General features: G+C 44.4%; 1 protein-coding gene across 1 annotated transcript in view; it reads left to right on the top strand.

Moving 5' to 3' along the window:
- The window catches only part of kaznb (kazrin, periplakin interacting protein b), a 176,921-nt gene that overhangs the window by 30,178 nt on the left and 127,481 nt on the right, over window positions 1-19,262 (top strand). Inside the window, exon 2 of the mRNA XM_072452530.1 lies at window positions 15,841-16,024. Coding sequence (XP_072308631.1) covers window positions 15,841-16,024 — 184 coding nt within the window. The remainder of the gene's footprint in view (window positions 1-15,840; window positions 16,025-19,262) is intronic.

The following is a 19,262-nucleotide window of genomic DNA, read 5'->3' as shown; positions in this document are numbered from 1 at the left end:
ACCTTTGATACAGATAATTTTAGATGTTGAACAAATTAAGGAATGAAGAAACCAAACTACACCAGTACAAATGTATAAATATATAATCAAATTTGACAAAAATCTGATTCTAATCAATACAAAGACAGAACTATTATTTTGTATTGAAATTGCCAGTCTATTGTCTAAAACTTTGACCTTAAAAATATAATTTTCATATAATCTTGGTATTGGTATTAGTATGAAATTCCAGGTTAATATTTGAATGTGAAACTATTTGAATAAACGTTTAAATGTAATTTTATTGCCATAGCGATGTATTTTTCTTGTTTTGTTGTAGCTTTAGCATCTGGAAAAGTGACACGTTTCTCGCATTATCATTTTTGTTATGTGCTACATGTTTTTTCATGAAATTCCTACGTCGAACAATAGCATGGAGGCGTTTTTGTTGTACAGTAACATTATCTCTGTGTCCTGCCGGGTTTGATGGATCTGTTTAAGAGCTTTAATGCAAACATCCTGTGCCTCCGACAGAGAGGAACAATACAACTCTCCACTGAGGCGGTGCGTGTAAAAGACTGGACATGTATTTTAAAATAGATCAACAGAGTATATACCGGTAATGGTCTGTATTATAGAGCTGTGTCTATATGGAATAACATGCTTCAGTTTTTAATACATTTAAAAGAAAAGAGCTTTTAACAAATCACACTTAAAAAAGAACTGATGAAGGGAGCATCCAGAAGGGGGCAGTGTTGAGCATGAGGGGAGACGAGGCAGATCGTGTGTGTTCTATAAATGTTTTGTTCAGCAGTGAATACTTGAAAAATATCATATCAAAACTAGAAACTCATTCAAACATGTCTAGAAACGGGGAAAAAAAGTTCCTGAACGGTTTTATAATAGTCTAAAACAAGCCTGTGAGACCAGTGGACAATATGAAAGAGACTAATACATTGTGTCGAAAATAAAAAACCTTGACAGCATTTTCTTGGTTCTGAAGTTTAAAAATGTTGTATCATGACAACACTAAACCTGTAAGATTAGAAGGATTTCGCCTGCAATGTTCTCTTCTAAAGTACATTTTATAATTTACTATTTATGTCTTGTGATTATAATGCATTTTACTGATTATAATGCATTTTTCTGTTCTGTAAAGCACTTTGAATTGTATGAATTGTGCTCTACAAATAAACGTGCCTAAGATAATAAACGGGTGGATTACAACCAGAAAATAAAAACCCTTATTATGCAACTAATTATTGTAATATTTATTTGTATATAATTTTCTCCCTCTTAATATAAAGGGTTAATACAAAACTACCAAGGGTTAGGGTTGTATGAACTAAACTGATACATTGTGCTCTGAAATTTAAAAGCACAAAGCCAAGAAAATGGACTATAACAAAAGCTTTTTTACATTTTGGATGGTTTATTTCTAATAATGTATTAAAACTGTGTTCTTAGTCTGGGCAGACTTGCATCTCCACAGTACGGCATAAAACATATCTATCTCCAGGAGGGATGTTCTAAAGTGCCGTTTTAATGTTCTATTTCCATGCAATCACGGTGCAATGTTGGTTGATATGCAAGAAAATATGAAAAATAAACTATAAAAATGAGTATAATATAGAAAACAAAAACCCACAGTTGACGCAACTTTCAAGCACCAGTCGAGTTGTTACTCCAAATATTTCAGTTCATCTTCTCAAACCCTTGTGGTCTCTTTTCCCTCCTCTTTGAGCGTGACCTCGTCATCAGGCCCGCAGCTCCCGCCCGGACCACAGTTCACTGCTCCCGCCCGGACCACAGCTCACAGCTCCCGCCCGGACCAGAGCTCCCGCCCGGACCACAGCTCACAGCTCCCGCCCGGACCACAGCTCACAGCTCCCGCCCGGACCACAGCTCACAGCTCCCGCCCGGACCACAGTTCACAGCTCCCGCCCGGACCACAGCTCACAGCTCCCGCCCGGACCACAGCTCACAGCTCCCGCCCGGACCAGAGCTCCCGCCCGGACCACAGCTCACAGCTCCTGCCCGGACCACAGCTCACAGCTCCCGCCCGGACCAGAGCTCCCGCCCGGACCACAGCTCACAGCTCCCGCCCGGACCACAGCTCACAGCTCCCGCCCGGACCACAGCTCACAGCTCCCGCCCGGACCACAGTTCACAGCTCCCGCCCGGACCACAGCTCACAGCTCCCGCCCGGACCACAGCTCACAGCTCCCGCCCGGACCAGAGCTCCCGCCCGGACCACAGCTCACAGCTCCTGCCCGGACCACAGCTCACAGCTCCCGCCCGGACCACAGCTCACAGCTCCCGCCCGGACCACAGCTCACAGCTCCCGCCCGGACCAGAGCTCCCGCCCGGACCACAGCTCACAGCTCCTGCCCGGACCAGAGCTCCCGCCCGGACCACAGCTCACAGCTCCTGCCCGGACCACAGCTCACAGCTCCCGCCCGGACCACAGCTCACAGCTCCCGCCCGGACCACAGCTCACAGCTCCCGCCCGGACCACAGCTCACAGCTCCCGCCCGGACCACAGCTCACAGCTACCGCCCGGACCAGAGCTCCCGCCCGGACCACAGCTCACAGCTCCCGCCCGGACCACAGCTCACAGCTACCGCCCGGACCAGAGCTCCCGCCCGGACCACAGCTCACAGCTCCTGCCCGGACCACAGCTCACAGCTCCCGCCCGGACCACAGCTCACAGCTCCCGCCCGGACCACAGCCACGTTTGAGCTGTTTATGAAGACATATCGCACACACACGGGTGGAGCTCAGTGGGCCTAACTGCAGAGAGTCGGGGGTCTGAGGAATGACTCGACGGTCTTTAGTCGAGAGAAAACATAGAAACGCTGACATGTTGTGACTAAGACTTCCATTTTCTACTGTTAGATTAGTTATTACCTCATAGTTTGAGTAAGTTTGTGCATTTTGTCTTTCTTTTTCCGCGTATAATCTCCTTTCTCCATATTTAGTTTGATACAAAAAGCAGGTCTCCTACGTTGAAGATAGTAAAAAGTATAGGCTAAAAAGAGCAAATTAGCCTTCAGGCAAAAAGCGACTGTTGTCAAAATCCGCCGTGTTTTTGACAGCAGTGTAAGACGTCCGACTACATTAGATAAAACAACGTAAAAGAATAAACGAAAGAGCAGCGTTGCACCGCATAAACTGCTGCGTCACATTTTTAGCTCTCATTAGCGATACCACTTGATTCAACCCGATACCAAGTAATACTATTGCATTATTGACCGTACCAATACCAACGAGTAATAGCAATTCCCATTAAACTGGATTAGTTACAGTTTGTTTAGTTAATTCAACATTTAGTATCTCCACTTTCCACGTAGCTCATGTTTAAATGATAGAAGCTGGTCCGTGCTTAGTATTAAAAAAAAGACTGTAATTATTCACAGTTTGAATGTGTTTCCTTTGTATTTACGTCATGGCTCCTGCTGAAGGGTTCTGATTCAAATTGTACACTCAAAATACATAATTTGCGCCCTCAACCGTATGAAAGTTCAACTACACTTGTTTGTCCAACCAGTTAGACACAAAATCACATCACAATTTTCTCACGATTGACGTCCAAAGCGTTACACAATTATGCCATTAAAAAGGCACCTACTTCTTCTGAGCGGTCACACTTCACAGTGATTGGTTGGATCCAGCTGTCACTCACTCAGAGCTTGAAGGAGAGCGACCAATAGGAGGAGCGCATAGAGACTCAAAGTTTAGACAAGTTCGTGCACATTTCACTATCATAGATTTTAGTTTTCCCTTGTTTGACAATTTTGGTAGTTTATATAAGTATATTTGCTTCTTTGTTGAACGAGAGACATAACACATAATTGTAACTGGCAAAAACCCAGCATTAGTTATTATTTCACAAATCAAGATCAAGATATTATGAGATTTTATTACCTAAATGGATGTTTGAACTTGGAAGAACATTGTGAATTGTAGAACTCTTCCTGTAGAATACTTCCTGTATTTTTCATCTTTTTTTGTTAAACTTTTCTATAAAACGTGACTCAATACATAAGATAAGATAAGATAAGATAATCCTTTATTGTCCCACATGGGGAAATTCCATCAACGCAGGTAGATACAGAGATAGATACAGAAGAAATAACATGGCCTACATTCTGTATTTACTGCTATCTCACCAAACAGAGTAATAATTATATCACACATGCCTGAAACTATAGTCCCTCCACACTTTGGCAAAGTTAATTAAACAGTGCACTAGAAGTCAAAATTACATTAAAAATCTGAATTAATAACATTTTTGACTTTTAATTAAAACAAAATCCATCCCGTGTCACTTTTACAGAAGTATTGCCCGCACATTATATCGATCACAATTTGCATAGCACATAGTTAGTATATTGTGCTGATGATTCCACTTGTATATATCTCGTTACTTGTGAGAAATGCGCGGCGTGAAGTCGATACTCTATTAACCGGCGCAGACAGAGGGAGTGGCTGTTTATCAATGAACCTCTTTAACTCCAGCGCAGCACAGTTAATTAAACCTCCCGATAACTGCAGCAAACCGCCGAGCAGCGACTGCAAGCGAGAGTAACGGAGGGAACCCCAGGATGGAACGCCACATATGCTGCGTCTGTGTGCCGCCTTTCATCATTCAGGAAAACGTTTCCATTGTGTCATAAAAGTGGTGCATTTTCACGAGACAAAATGGGCTCACGAGGCAAGAAGTGCAAAAAAATGAGGGCAGCACTGAAATCTGTGATCAAATTTGAGTTTTTACTGTCAAAATGCAGATGTTTGACCTGGTTAATGGTTAATAAAATAGTAATAATCAATAATTACTGAGCCCATTCACAAAAACAGACACAAGGTTTAAAGGGGATATGTTGTATAATATCAATTTCAACTTCATTACAATGGCATTTCCTCATCATCCATCATTAGTTTACTCAAAGTTGTTTTTTGATTGATTCGTGCGCGTTTGAGAAACCCTGTATTGTCTGGAATTAAGGCGTGTGTGCTAAAAGAAATACTGTTTTCACCTACCCCCTATCCCCACCCACATTTCTGTACTTATTTTTTGTTGTTGCAAAATTAAGACTCCGAGTGACAAATGTAGAGTTCTAAAAAGTTATGTGGCCATTTAAAAAAAAATTAAAACATGTAAATGACAATGTGCTGCTTGTTACGGTGAAACGTCACTATGAGGAGGCGGGGCTTATCAATTCAGCAGTTTTGACCCAGAAGTAAATGAACCTGTTTCTATTATGAAGTTGTTTTAGATTACAATGAACACGATGTAAAATTAAGTTCTTCTTATGTTATAGTTCAATAAGAAGAAGAAGAAGAAGAGGAAAATACAAAACAACAGCATAATATGTCAATGAAATTTCCCCATGTGGGACAATAAAGGAATATCTTATCTTATCTTATCTTATCTTTAATGTCATTTAAAGGCATGAAAAAAGAAAGAAAATGACTCACTATAACTTTCGAAAGTAGCACCATTGTTCACAAAAACAGGCAGAATTTTATCAGTTGGAGCAAACAATAATGAGGTTCTAGCGAAAGTCTATGTTTATGCTCTTTTTTTAAATCAAAACCAACAAAAATAAACTCTATCACCAAAAAATAAAAGTTTGGTAATAATAAACATTTAGTACAGAATAATGTAATAATGTAAAGTAATGCCCATAAAAGGTTGGTCTTCTGGCAGGTCTTCAATGAGGGAAGCCTTTTTTCATGTTATTATTTCTTTATTTTGCTATTGCTGTATTAAAGACGCACTATGTAACTTTTGTCATGTAGTTGTAACTGCTTTGCCTGAAATATTCCACAGTGTGACACTAAAATGGAGAAACCACCAGACCAAATTACAGTTCAGATTTGTGGCGATTTAACTTAACTTTTTGTGTATTTTTGAGCAATAGAAACACCTGTAATTCAATAAACACAAGACATTTTAATGCCAAACTGTGGAACATTGTTTTGTGGAACAAACAGTGCAGCTTTAAGATCGGCGCGGTCATGTGTCACAAAGCCCTTTATCGGGTTGCGACACGCCACATTTCTGTATTTCCCCGAGTTATTGATGTGTATCTGGGACACGCCGTGACCTTTCACCCCAGAAGCATTCATCGCCACATTCCGCGGCGCAGCGTGTGTCAAAGAGCGCAGTGTTTGAAGGAAGCGCGGGTCTAATTATAAACACTAGCATTAGTACGACACGGGAGCGGCAGTGGAGTGTTACACGAGCGCTCATCCAGGGACGTGGACGGGACAGCGTCAGTCACTGTCTAGACGCCGATAATGATCCGATCACGTGACCAAACAGTCCATCGACCTCTCTGTTACGTGTCAACAACAACAACAACAACATGCTGTATTGGACTGGAGTCTGACACTGAGCTGATTGCATTAGTGGATCGTGGACCTTTCCTGGTTGTAAATGAAGTGTTTTTGTAAATGTTATGCCAATATGGACTTCGAGCAAGACACTCCGGTTGATGGATGAATCAGTTGATGCACGAAATTAGCGACATTAGCGACTAAATTAACTTTTGGGGGGGTTTCAGATCATGTTATAGTGTGAAGTGAACTTTGAATTTACGCAGAAATTAGATTAAAATGAAACAATATCGTGAATGTTGTTTTTGAAGAACATTTGAATATCGAGTTTCCACTTTCCAAATGAATAAACAGACACTTCTCAAACAAACGCCCTTGTTCTTTAGCGCCCCTAGTGGATAAACCTTGCACCTTCCGCTTGCGTTGTGTGCCTTTTCATGACAACTAAAGTCAGACACATTCTTTTTACATCACAGGCGTTGCAGATTGGTCAGTGCTCCAGTTTATAGTCCAGGCCGAGCCCAGTTCATTATCTGGATATGAGTCCCCGGGCGACGACACTCGTGACCGATTGCCCCAGTGACATTAAAGGAGGTCAAGAGTACAGGGTAAATGTCCCCACAATGACAATAACTGTACGCCACAATCTACACCAGGTCTGGGGTACTCTAAGGCCACTGTTCTCAAACTGGGGTGTTGGGGGGTCCCTCAAACTTGTATTCAACTTTGATTACTATGTACCGTATTTTCCAGACTATAAGTTGTTGTAGTTATTGTAGTAGTTTGATTGAATGAGTATAAGTTGCCAAAAAATGCATAATAGAGAAGAAATAAACATATATAAGTTGCACTGGAGTGAAATGCGATACCAAGTGTGAAAATAACAAATAATATCACACATAAGTCGCTCCGGAGTATAAGTATATAAGTATAAATATAAGTATAAGTCGCACCACGGCCAAAACTAGGAAAAAAGGTGTGACTTATAGTCCGGAAAATACGGAATATATACAATCCTAAATTACCTTACTATACATATATCTAAATCTTCACTTACATTTCTTCATGTTTTTTAAAGTAAAGTAAAAAAAAGTCAAAATAATCCTTAAAGGTGCAATCAAAACTAGACTCATTTGAATAAGTATCAATACAAAAAAAAGAAACATGAGCAGGTTTAGAATGATCTTGAGCGTTATCTGACCTGAGAGTTTAATAAAGAACGAGCAATGATTTATTGAGTTTGAAAATGTCAATCTTGTTTTTGGACTGTTCTGTTGTTTTTAACACTGGACTGAGACTAACACAGCGCTGCAGGATTGGCCTCCCACTTCAGAACTATGTATCTGGGCCTCAAAACTCCTGCCACGGACACAGTACATTGATACCTTTGGATCGTCACAGAGCAGCGTCACAAAGAACGATGACACAAACTGAGGCGACGAGCTGGAACGACTGCACCCACATTAAAATAGAAACTATTACTTTGGACTAGAGCTGCAAGCGTTTTCTAACTGGGTCGATTCATCAGTCGATTGAGTCTTAGTCAAAAAGTTTAGTTGGGATTATAAACATTCATATAGCAGCAGAAGTACAAGACAAAGGGTGAGTTAGTTGGATTTTTTTGGAGGGTCTAATACATTTTTTCTGCCTTTTTCAGCAGTTTCTTTGTACTTTTCTGTGTGTAAAGGTGAGATCGAGTGAACTTACGTAATGTTCCGATCTTTTGGGTAATTTGGGTTTGGTATGTGGTTGTTTTGAGAGCTCTTCCAGTACTACGCCTTGCTCCCTTGTAGTTGAATAATCGACGCAAAGGGTCTGTCTTTAGGCCTTAATAAGGACACATTTGGACAGTTTGGAGCTGTCTTCTGGGCACACCCCGGTATAGTTTGTGGTCCTCCTCAGTATTTGTGTCCTGTCTCTCTGCGGTGAATGTGAATCAGGCCTGAGCTGTTATCAGGCGCAGGAGCTGACAGCGTGAGTGATGTAGCCGTCATCTGCCCCACCGCTGACACAAACAGGGAACGTTTTCAACGCCGCAAAATGAAATGTCAAATGCAGATTAAAGTTGTGATGGCTCAGCACTATCAGGGATTGTTTTTTAACTGAAAAATGAATGGTTTGCTCTCGGTTTTGAACAATTTGGTGTGATGGAAGTGGCGTCGATAAGAGTGATGGTAATGGAGTTGAGAAATAAACAATAAAAACCTTTTAGACTCTTTCTGATCGAGTTGGGAGACCGGGAGCTGTGATAGTAATTCTCCTCTCTGTGCGGCTCAGAAAATGGAGGAATAACCATAAAGTATTGTTAGTACTGTCAGTATAACTAGCAGTTGTTGTAGTTATTGTAGTAGTTTGATTGAATGCACTGTATCTTAGCTTTGATATTTAGATTTATTTCATTTACTTTTGTTCTACGTGTACACATATTGTTTCCTTTTTTTACTTAATTAATAAATACATTTGTTTTTTTATTTTATTACCACTTTATCTGTCATTATTCTGTAATGTATCAGTAGTGGTGGTAGTAGTAGTAGTACTAGTAGTAATTGTAATAGTAATAGTAGAAATGGCAGTAGTAATAGTGGTTGTAGTAATAGTGGTAGTAGCAATAGTTGTAGAAGTAGTAGTGGTAGTAATACTATGCAAACGAAGTAGTAAAATGTTTGTTTACAGAAAATGTACATTTCCTGTTATTTACAGAGCTTAATACAATTTCCTTTAAAAACCCATTTCTATCATTTCCCAAAAGCATTGAAATAAATGAAGGTGACACATAATGTATGATAAATTTAGATAATAATAATAAATAATAGATTATATTAAAAAAGGGACATATTCTGCGAAATCAACTTTAATGACATTTTAATCTTAACAACAGTGTTTCCTCATCATTAGTTTACTGAAAGTTTAACTTCAATTGATTCCTGTCTGTTTGAATTAATCCTGTATTTTCCTGCAACTGAGGCTTGAGAAAAGTCCTGTTTTGAACTCCCCCCTATCCCCGCCCACTTCCTTATAATTATTTGAAAAATCAAGACCCCACATGTAGAGTTCTAAAATGTCATAAAGTCTTTTCTAAAATACAAACATGCACATGACAATCTGCTGCTAGTTACAGTCAAATGTGAAGAGGCGGAGCTTGAACAGGAAGTCAATGCACCCGTTTCTATTACTAAGCCATTTTGGATCAATATTGCGGTTCACAATGAAGAAAATGTAAAATGTGGATCTTCTTATGTTATAGTCCAATACTTAGTGCCTGAACAACGCATAATATGTCTCTTTTCATTTAAACTAGTTTCACTGAATCAAAAATACACTACACAAGTTAATTAGATTATTTTTAGGTACAAACAATAAAAATCTACTCCAGCAAACGTATCACAGTGACATTCCTGTCCTCAAACCCATCTCTGCTGTAAAATTGAAAGTTCACTCCAATGTTTGCCCCTCTTTTTTGTTTTTTTTTTGTGCGGGCCCCTTGCCTCCCGGAGCGCAGAGGGGCCGAGCGTTCCTGGGACAAAGACAGGCAGGGGTGTATAATGGAGTGAATGAAGAGGGCCAGAGTGAGACAAAAGCCCGCGGGGGAGTGAGACAGAGAGACAGAGAGACATAGAGACAGAGAGGAAGAGAGAGAGTGAGAGGAAGAGAGACAGAGAGGAAGAGAGGGAGAGAGACAGAGAGGAAGAGAGGGAGAGAGACAGAGAGGAAGAGAGGGAGAGAGGAAGAGAGACATAGAGACAGAGAGGAAGAGAGGGAGAGAGACAGAGAGGAAGAGAGGGAGAGAGACAGAGAGGAAGAGAGGGAGAGAGGAAGAGAGACATAGAGACAGAGAGGAAGAGAGGGAGAGAGACAGAGAGGAAGAGAGGGAGAGAGGAAGAGAGGCGTAGAGACAGAGAGGAAGAGAGGGAGAGAGACAGAGAGACATAGAGACAGAGAGGAAGAGAGAGAGAGAGAGAGAGAGGGAGAGAGACAGAGAGGAAGAGAGACATAGAGACGGAGAGGAAGAGAGAGAGAGAGAGAGAGAGAGGGAGAGAGACAGAGAGGAAGAGAGACATAGAGACGGAGAGGACAAGAGGGAGAGAGACAGAGAGACATAGAGACAGAGAGAGAGAGAGGAAGAGAGGGAGAGAGACAGAGAGGGAGAGAGAGAGAGAGGGAGAGAGACAGAGAGGAAGAGAGACATAGAGACGGAGAGGAAGAGAGAGAGAGAGAGAGAGAGAGGGAGAGAGACAGAGAGGAAGAGAGACATAGAGACGGAGAGGACAAGAGGGAGAGAGACAGAGAGACATAGAGACAGAGAGAGAGAGAGGAAGAGAGGGAGAGAGACAGAGAGGGAGAGAGAGAGAGAGGGAGAGAGACAGAGAGGAAGAGAGACATAGAGACAGAGAGGACGAGAGGGAGAGAGACATAGAGACAGAGAGGAAGAGAGAGAGAGAGAGAGAGAGAGAGGGAGAGAGACAGAGAGGAAGAGAGACATAGAGACGGAGAGGAAGAGAGAGAGAGAGAGAGAGAGAGGGAGAGAGACAGAGAGGAAGAGAGACATAGAGACGGAGAGGACAAGAGGGAGAGAGACAGAGAGACATAGAGACAGAGAGAGAGAGAGGAAGAGAGGGAGAGAGACAGAGAGGAAGAGAGGGAGAGAGACAGAGAGGAAGAGAGAGAGAGGGAGAGAGACAGAGAGGAAGAGAGACATAGAGACAGAGAGGACGAGAGGGAGAGAGACATAGAGACAGAGAGGAAGAGAGAGAGAGAGAGAGAGAGAGAGAGAGGGAGAGAGACAGAGAGGAAGAGAGACATAGAGACGGAGAGGACAAGAGGGAGAGAGACAGAGAGACATAGAGACAGAGAGAGAGAGAGGAAGAGAGGGAGAGAGACAGAGAGGACGAGAGGGAGAGAGACAGAGAGGAAGAGAGAGAGAGGAAGAGAGGGAGAGAGACAGAGAGGAAGAGAGGGAGAGAGACAGAGAGGAAGAGAGGGAGAGAGACAGAGAGGAAGAGAGACAGAGAGGAAGAGAGAGAGAGAGAGAGACATAGAGACAGAGAGGAAGAGAGAGAGTGAGAGGAAGAGAGGGAGAGAGGAAGAGAGACATAGAGACAGAGAGGAGGAGAGAGAGAGAGAGAGGAAGAGAGGGAGAGAGACAGAGAGGAAGAGAGGGAGAGAGGAAGAGAGACGTAGAGACAGAGAGGACGAGAGGGAGAGAGACAGAGAGACATAGAGACAGAGAGGAAGAGAGAGAGAGAGAGAGAGAGAGAGAGAGAGAGAGAGGGAGAGAGACATAGAGACGGAGAGAGACAGAGAGACATAGAGACAGAGAGAGAGAGGGAGAGAGACAGAGAGGAAGAGAGACATAGAGACAGAGAGGACGAGAGGGAGAGAGACATAGAGACAGAGAGGAAGAGAGAGAGAGAGAGAGAGAGAGAGGGAGAGAGACATAGAGACGGAGAGAGACAGAGAGACATAGAGACAGAGAGAGAGAGGGAGAGAGACAAAGAGGAAGAGAGACATAGAGACGGAGAGGACAAGAGGGAGAGAGACAGAGAGACATAGAGACAGAGAGAGAGAGAGGAAGAGAGGGAGAGAGACAGAGAGGGAGAGAGGAAGAGAGTGAGAGAGACAGAGAGGAAGAGAGGGAGAGAGACAGAGAGGAAGAGAGGGAGAGAGACAGAGAGGAAGAGAGGGAGAGAGACAGAGAGGAAGAGAGAGAGAGAGACATAGAGACAGAGAGGAAGGGAGGGAGAGAGGAAGAGAGACGTAGAGACAGAGAGGACAAGAGGGAGTGAGACAGAGAGACATAGAGACAGAGAGGAAGAGAGAGAGTGAGAGGAAGAGAGGGAGAGAGGAAGAGAGGGAGAGAGACAGAGAGGAAGAGAGGGAGAGAGGAAGAGAGACGTAGAGACAGAGAGGACGAGAGGGAGAGAGACAGAGAGAGACAGAGAGACATAGAGACAGAGAGGAAGAGAGAGAGAGAGGGAGAGAGAGAGAGAGAGAGGAAGAGAGACATAGAGACAGAGAGACAGAGAGAGAGAGAGGAAGAGAGGGAGAGAGACAGAAAGGGAGAGAGGAAGAGAGTGAGAGAGACAGAGAGGAAGAGAGGGAGAGAGACAGAGAGGAAGAGAGGGAGAGAGACAGAGAGGAAGAGAGGGAGAGAGACAGAGAGGAAGAGAGAGAGAGACATAGAGACAGAGAGGAAGGGAGGGAGAGAGGAAGAGAGACGTAGAGACAGAGAGGACAAGAGGGAGTGAGACAGAGAGACATAGAGACAGAGAGGAAGAGAGAGAGTGAGAGGAAGAGAGGGAGAGAGGAAGAGAGGGAGAGAGACAGAGAGGAAGAGAGGGAGAGAGGAAGAGAGACGTAGAGACAGAGAGGACGAGAGGGAGAGAGACAGAGAGAGACAGAGAGACATAGAGACAGAGAGGAAGAGAGAGAGAGAGGACGAGAGGGAGAGAGACAGAGAGACAGAGAGGAAGAGAGAGAGAGAGAGAGGGAGAGAGACAGAGAGGAAGAGAGACATAGAGACAGAGAGGACAAGAGGGAGAGAGACAGAGAGACATAGAGAGAGAGAGGAAGAGAGGGAGAGAGACAGAGAGACAGAGAGGACGAGAGGGAGAGAGGAAGAGAGACAGAGAGGAAGAGAGACAGAGAGGAAGAGAGGGAGAGAGACAGAGAGGAAGAGAGGGAGAGAGACAGAGAGGAAGAGAGACAGAGAGGAAGAGAGAGACAGAGACAGAGAGGAAGGGAGGGAGAGAGGAAGAGAGACGTAGAGACAGAGAGGACGAGAGGGAGAGAGACAGAGAGACATAGAGACAGAGAGGAAGAGAGGGAGAGAGAGGGAGAGAGACAGAGAGGAAGAGAGACATAGAGACGGAGAGGACGAGAGGGAAAGAGACAGAGAGACATAGAGACAGAGAGGAAGAGAGGGAGAGAGACAGAGAGGAAGAGAGGGAGAGAGACAGAGAGGAAGAGAGACAGAGAGGAAGAGAGAGAAAGAGACATAGAGACAGAGAGGAAGGGAGGGAGAGAGGAAGAGAGACGTAGAGACAGAGAGGACGAGAGGGAGAGAGACAGAGAGACATAGAGACAGAGAGGAAGAGAGAGAGAGAGAGGGAGAGAGACAGAGAGGAAGAGAGACATAGAGACGGAGAGGACGAGAGGGAGAGAGACAGAGAGACATAGAGACAGAGAGGAAGAGAGGGAGAGAGACAGAGAGGGAGAGAGGAAGAGAGGGAGAGAGACAGAGAGGAAGAGAGGGAGAGAGACAGAGAGGAAGAGAGAGAGAGAGACATAGAGACAGAGAGGAAGGGAGGGAGAGAGGAAGAGAGACGTAGAGACAGAGAGGACAAGAGGGAGAGAGACAGAGAGACAGAGAGGAAAAGAGAGAGAGAGGGAGAGAGACAGAAAGACATAGAGACAGAGAGGAAGAGAGAGAGAGAGAGAGGGAGAGAGACAGAGAGGAAGAGAGACATAGAGACGGAGAGGACGAGAGGGAGAGAGACAGAGAGACATAGAGAGAGAGAGGACGAGAGGGAGAGAGACAGAGAGACAGAGAGACAGAGAGGAAGAGAGAGGGAGAGAGACAGAGAGGAAGAGAGACATAGAGACAGAGAGGACGAGAGGGAGAGAGACAGAGAGACATAGAGACAGAGAGGAAGAGAGAGACAGAGAGGAAGAGAGACATAGAGACGGAGAGGACAAGAGGGAGAGAGACAGAGAGACATAGAGACAGAGAGAGAGAGAGGAAGAGAGGGAGAGAGACAGAGAGGAAAAGAGACAGAGAGGAAGAGAGAGAGAGAGACATAGAGACAGAGAGGAAGGGAGAGAGAGAGAGGAAGAGAGGGAGAGAGACAGAGAGGAAGAGAGAGAGAGGAAGAGAGGGAGAGAGACAGAGAGGAAGAGAGGGAGAGAGGAAGAGAGACGTAGAGACAGAGAGGAAGAGAGAGAGGAAGAGAGGGAGAGAGACAGAGAGGAAGAGAGGGAGAGAGGAAGAGAGGGAGAGAGACAGAGAGACATAGAGACAGAGAGGAAGAGAGAGAGAGGAAGAGAGGGAGAGAGACAGAGAGGAAGAGAGGGAGAGAGGAAGAGAGGGAGAGAGACAGAGAGGAAGAGAGGAAGAGAGGGAGAGAGGAAGAGAGACGTAGAGACAGAGAGGAAGAGAGGGAGAGAGACAGAGAGGGAGAGAGGAAGAGAGAGAGAGAGGGAGAGAGACAGAGAGGAAGAGAGACATAGAGACGGAGAGGAAGAGAGAGAGAGAGACAGAGAGGAAGAGAGACATAGAGACGGAGAGGACGAGAGGGAGAGAGACATAGAGACAGAGAGGAAGAGAGAGAGAGAGAGAGAGAGGGAGAGAGACAGAGAGGAAGAGAGACATAGAGACGGAGAGGAAGAGAGAGAGAGAGAGAGAGAGAGAGGGAGAGAGACAGAGAGGAAGAGAGACATAGAGACGGAGAGGACAAGAGGGAGAGAGACAGAGAGACATAGAGACAGAGAGAGAGAGAGGAAGAGAGGGAGAGAGACAGAGAGGAAGAGAGAGAGAGAGGGAGAGAGACAGAGAGGAAGAGAGACATAGAGACAGAGAGGACGAGAGGGAGAGAGACATAGAGACAGAGAGGAAGAGAGAGAGAGAGAGAGAGAGAGAGAGAGAGAGAGGGAGAGAGACAGAGAGGAAGAGAGACATAGAGACGGAGAGGACAAGAGGGAGAGAGACAGAGAGACATAGAGACAGAGAGAGAGAGCGGAAGAGAGGGAGAGAGACAGAGAGGACGAGAGGGAGAGAGGAAGAGAGGGAGAGAGACAGAGAGGAAGAGAGGGAGAGAGACAGAGAGGAAGAGAGACAGAGAGGAAGAGAGAGAGAGAGAGACAGAGAGGAAGGGAGGAAGGGAGGGAGAGAGGAAGAGAGACGTAGAGACAGAGAGGACAAGAGGGAGTGAGACAGAGAGACAGAGAGGGAGAAAGGGCTACTATTGAAAACATGAGGGGCTCGACAAGTGCTGGTCAAAGGACTCGGGAACATCGAACTTCTCTGTGACCAACCAAGTCCCAAAAGTCCCACAACACATCTTTAAACAAGTCAAACTTTCTTCCCATCTGAATCCAGCCGTTAACATCGTTGCCGTGTTGACTTTAACCGCAGTTTCTCATAAATTGGGACAGTCGCGTTTCCGTCGCAGAGTTGAAAAGTGTCCCTCCCCCCCCGCGCCGGGAGCACATGGTACAGTCCGTTCAAAGGCTCCTGTCATCTCGCGGCTCTGCGCTGGTCCTCTGGAAGAGCAGCTGCTCCAACACACTCTCTCTCTCTCACTCTGTTCCTGCTTTGCTTCGCCGCCGGATCTTCCCGCTCCGCTCTCGTGTTTCTCCCCTCGCTCCCCCGGGTCGGCCCGATGCTCTGTCCCGCGCGGTGACTCGCAGGACAAAGGGGCTCGTGTGTGTGATATGAAGTGCGGTGGAAGTGCGCGCAGGTGGAGTGTGTGAGGCAGATGCTGACACCATGCCGCTGCTCTGTGTGGATGTGCTCTCCAGGGGGAAATCCTTAAAATGATGGAGGACAATAAGCAGCTGGCGCAGAGGATCGACGGGGCCATTCAGTCGTCCGGCCGGGAAGTGACCAACCTGCGCTCGGAGCTGTGCGCCACGAGCCGCAGGCTGGCGGAGCTGGACCCCGGCAGCCCCCCGGCCCTGGAGAACCATCATCTGGACTACAGGGGTGAGTGCCACACTTCTCTTACTGCTGCGTTTACATCTACTGCTGCTGTTACTGCGGCTTTATCATCATCTACGGCTTCATCTGGTTGGACCACAGCCACAGAAGTCTGTACAAGTGTTTCTCAAACTTTGTCCAACTACTTGAACTTCAAATCATCAGTGTTTCCTTGTATCAGCTGTCATCAAGTTACCAGGACTAACTCTGGACCAACTCTGGACCAACTCTGGACCAACTCTGGACTAACTCTGGACTAACTCTGGACTAAACTCTGGACCAACTCTGGACTAACTCTGGACTAACTCTGGACCAACTCTGGACTAAACTCTGGACTAAACTCTGGACTAAACTCTGGACTAACTCTGGACTCAACTCTGGACTAACTCTGGACTCAACTCTGGACTCAACTCTGGACTCAACTCTGGACTAACTCTGGACTAAACTCTGGACTAAACTCTGGACTAACTCTGGACTCAACTCTGGACTAACTCTGGACTAACTCTGGACCAACTCTGGACCAACTCTGGACTAAACTCTGGACTAAACTCTGGACTAACTCTGGACTCAACTCTGGACTAACTCTGGACTAACTCTGGACCAACTCTGGACCAACTCTGGACTAAACTCTGGACTAAACTCTGGACTAAACTCTGGACTAAACTCTGGACTAAACTCTGGACCCAACTCTGGACCCAACTCTGGACCCAACTCTGGACCCAACTCTGGACTCAACTCTGGACCAAATCAGGACTAAATCAGGACTAAATCAGGACTAAAGCGCTGGTAAATCTGGTGACTAAACCATTTTCTAAACCATGACTAAGCAAAGACTAAACCAAGACAGAACTGATGGGCTTTCAGGACTAAAACAGGACCAAAGCAGCTGCAGGTCAGAACTAAAAATAAACCAGAACTAAACCAGGACCAGAATCCAAGACTAGGACAGAAATAAAGGACTTCAAAAACAAACCTAGGACTAAAACATGACTTATTAATTTGTGGATACAAAGCAGAATAAACCAGAACTAAACCAGGTCTAACATCGATATAAAGTATGGACTTACAAGACTAAAACCTGAACTAAACCAAGATTAGACAGAGACCAAAATAAAGGACTTAAAACCTATTGGAACAGGACTAAAACAGGACTAACGGTAATCCATCTTTAGATCAGGACTAAGAAGAAACTAGGATGAAACTAGGATGAAACTTGGATTTAACCAGGACTAACAGAGACAGACATAATGGATTCACAGGATTAACCAAGAACTAAAACAGAACTAAACCAGGTAAAGATCAGAACCATTTAAAAAGGGAGACTAAACCAAGACTAAACCTGAACTAAACTAAAGACTAAACTGAGACAGGAATAATGCATTTACAGGATTACATCACAATTTAACAATTGTAAATCAGAGATAAAAGAATAAACCCAGATTAAACCAGAAATAAAGCAGAACTAAACCAAGACGAAACCATGGCTCAAATCGGCTTCAAATTACAGTAACTCTCGTCCAACTCTCTAAAAGTCCCACCATTTGTACTTGAAACCCACTTCTGCTGCAGTTTTACTCTTACATAATCTTTCCTACATTTCCCGTATGTCTGAATGTGCCATGAAATCTAGTTTATTTGATTGGCGCTGAAGTGCTGAAGAACTCCTGGCCGGTCACAGATTTTGTTTTTTGTTTTCTTTTTGGCGTCGGTTTCCCGGGCAGCGGCGTGTTTCCTTTGGGCTCGTCTCTGCTCTCGTCCTCAAACTCCGAGGAGCCGTCTGGCCCCGTCACTTCGCTGGGCTCCGATCCCATGAGCGAAGGATGAAAAGACGTCTCCCGCGCCGTTCTTCGTTTACTCGCTCTACAACCTCGGTGACATTTAGCTGGCATTTGTGATCTGCGAGTGCGGCCGTAGATGCGTCTGAGTAAAGCGTGATGAAGGAGGCTTTGGTGGTTGCGTGTTAATTGAAATCTGGATTGAAAGCTTTAATCGGGTGGAAATCACGTTATAATGTTGTATTGGCCCGCGGTGAGAGGAAGGATATCGATAAATGCTCATTATATGTACGTTGATGCATGGTTGATACACGAAGGACGACAAGAAAATTGCTTCGTTTGGTTCACTTTTTGTAAAACTCGTTATCTGGTTTCTGGAGTTGTCAGGTTATTGAAATGTCATGGGAACGATTGTCGTCTGATGTGAGTAATCTGATCGGTCACACGTTTTCAGTTGTTGATAAGGACGATTATGCAAAAGAGGGCAAACCCATGTGACACAAATCTAAGACAAAATATGAAACGTTTGAAGAATTAACTTTCCAAGTGTTTAGTGTGATCAGATTTCTCTTGTGCAGTGATCAGATTTAATTATTGGGTTATCTAATTATTCTGGCTATCAAATTTTTCTGGTCATATCAAACACAATGTCAGAATGATTGTGTTTGTTTCATTGAATTGTAGTGTGATTAAAGGTGCACTGCGTAACTTTTTTCCTGCAGGCGCCAAGCTCATGTACAGGTCAGATCTGTGTTGGAATGAGTCTTCTTTCTAGCATTGAAAGCACTTGTAGTTGTACAAAGGCAAGATTATACAGTAGATATGTTTAATGTTGTGCTGTGGAACATTCTAGGCAAAGCAATAATATCTCCATGGAGACAAGCAGGTGATGGACTCTCCACCAGAAAAGTTACACTGTCTTTTACCAGCAGAACACTCATATCGACGGGGATCTGTATCACTACATTTACTTCACATTTAAAATCCAGGGCTTAAAGTGTATATCATGTTTTTTATCATTCTTAGTTAATTTGGTGGAATAGTCCGTGTGGTAAATATTCATCAGAGTTTTATATCAGTCGAGTTTGTGAAGAATACTTGAAAAATAAAAGTTGAAAATGACAGGCAATTACAGTACATTACTTTGCAGTAATCAATAAAATGTAGATAGTGACCTGAAATCTGGTGATTTGACTGTATTAGTTCCATTGGGAGCGTTGCATCGTGAGGCTTCTGCAGCCGGACGTGTCGTCACGGCCGTCGCTCACACCTGCATCTTCACTCTGTTCTACACAAACAGTGAACAAATGATTTAATAGGAATGATTCAGGCTTAATAACCTTTAATACCTTTAATTCAGTCGGTTTGTGTTTGGTGTCTGTCTTTCTCTGTTTTCCCTGTTTTCCCTCTGCTTTCTCCGTGTTCTCCCCGTGTTCTTTCTATGTGTTCTCTCTGTGTTTTCTTCATGT

This window comes from Eucyclogobius newberryi, unplaced genomic scaffold (genome assembly GCF_026437365.1).
Source record: "Eucyclogobius newberryi isolate DKJ021-1_F unplaced genomic scaffold, fEucNew1.0.hap1 SCAF_19, whole genome shotgun sequence".
Classification (NCBI taxonomy): Eukaryota; Metazoa; Chordata; class Actinopteri; order Gobiiformes; family Gobiidae; genus Eucyclogobius; species Eucyclogobius newberryi.
This window is presented reverse-complemented; position numbering and strand designations above follow the sequence as displayed.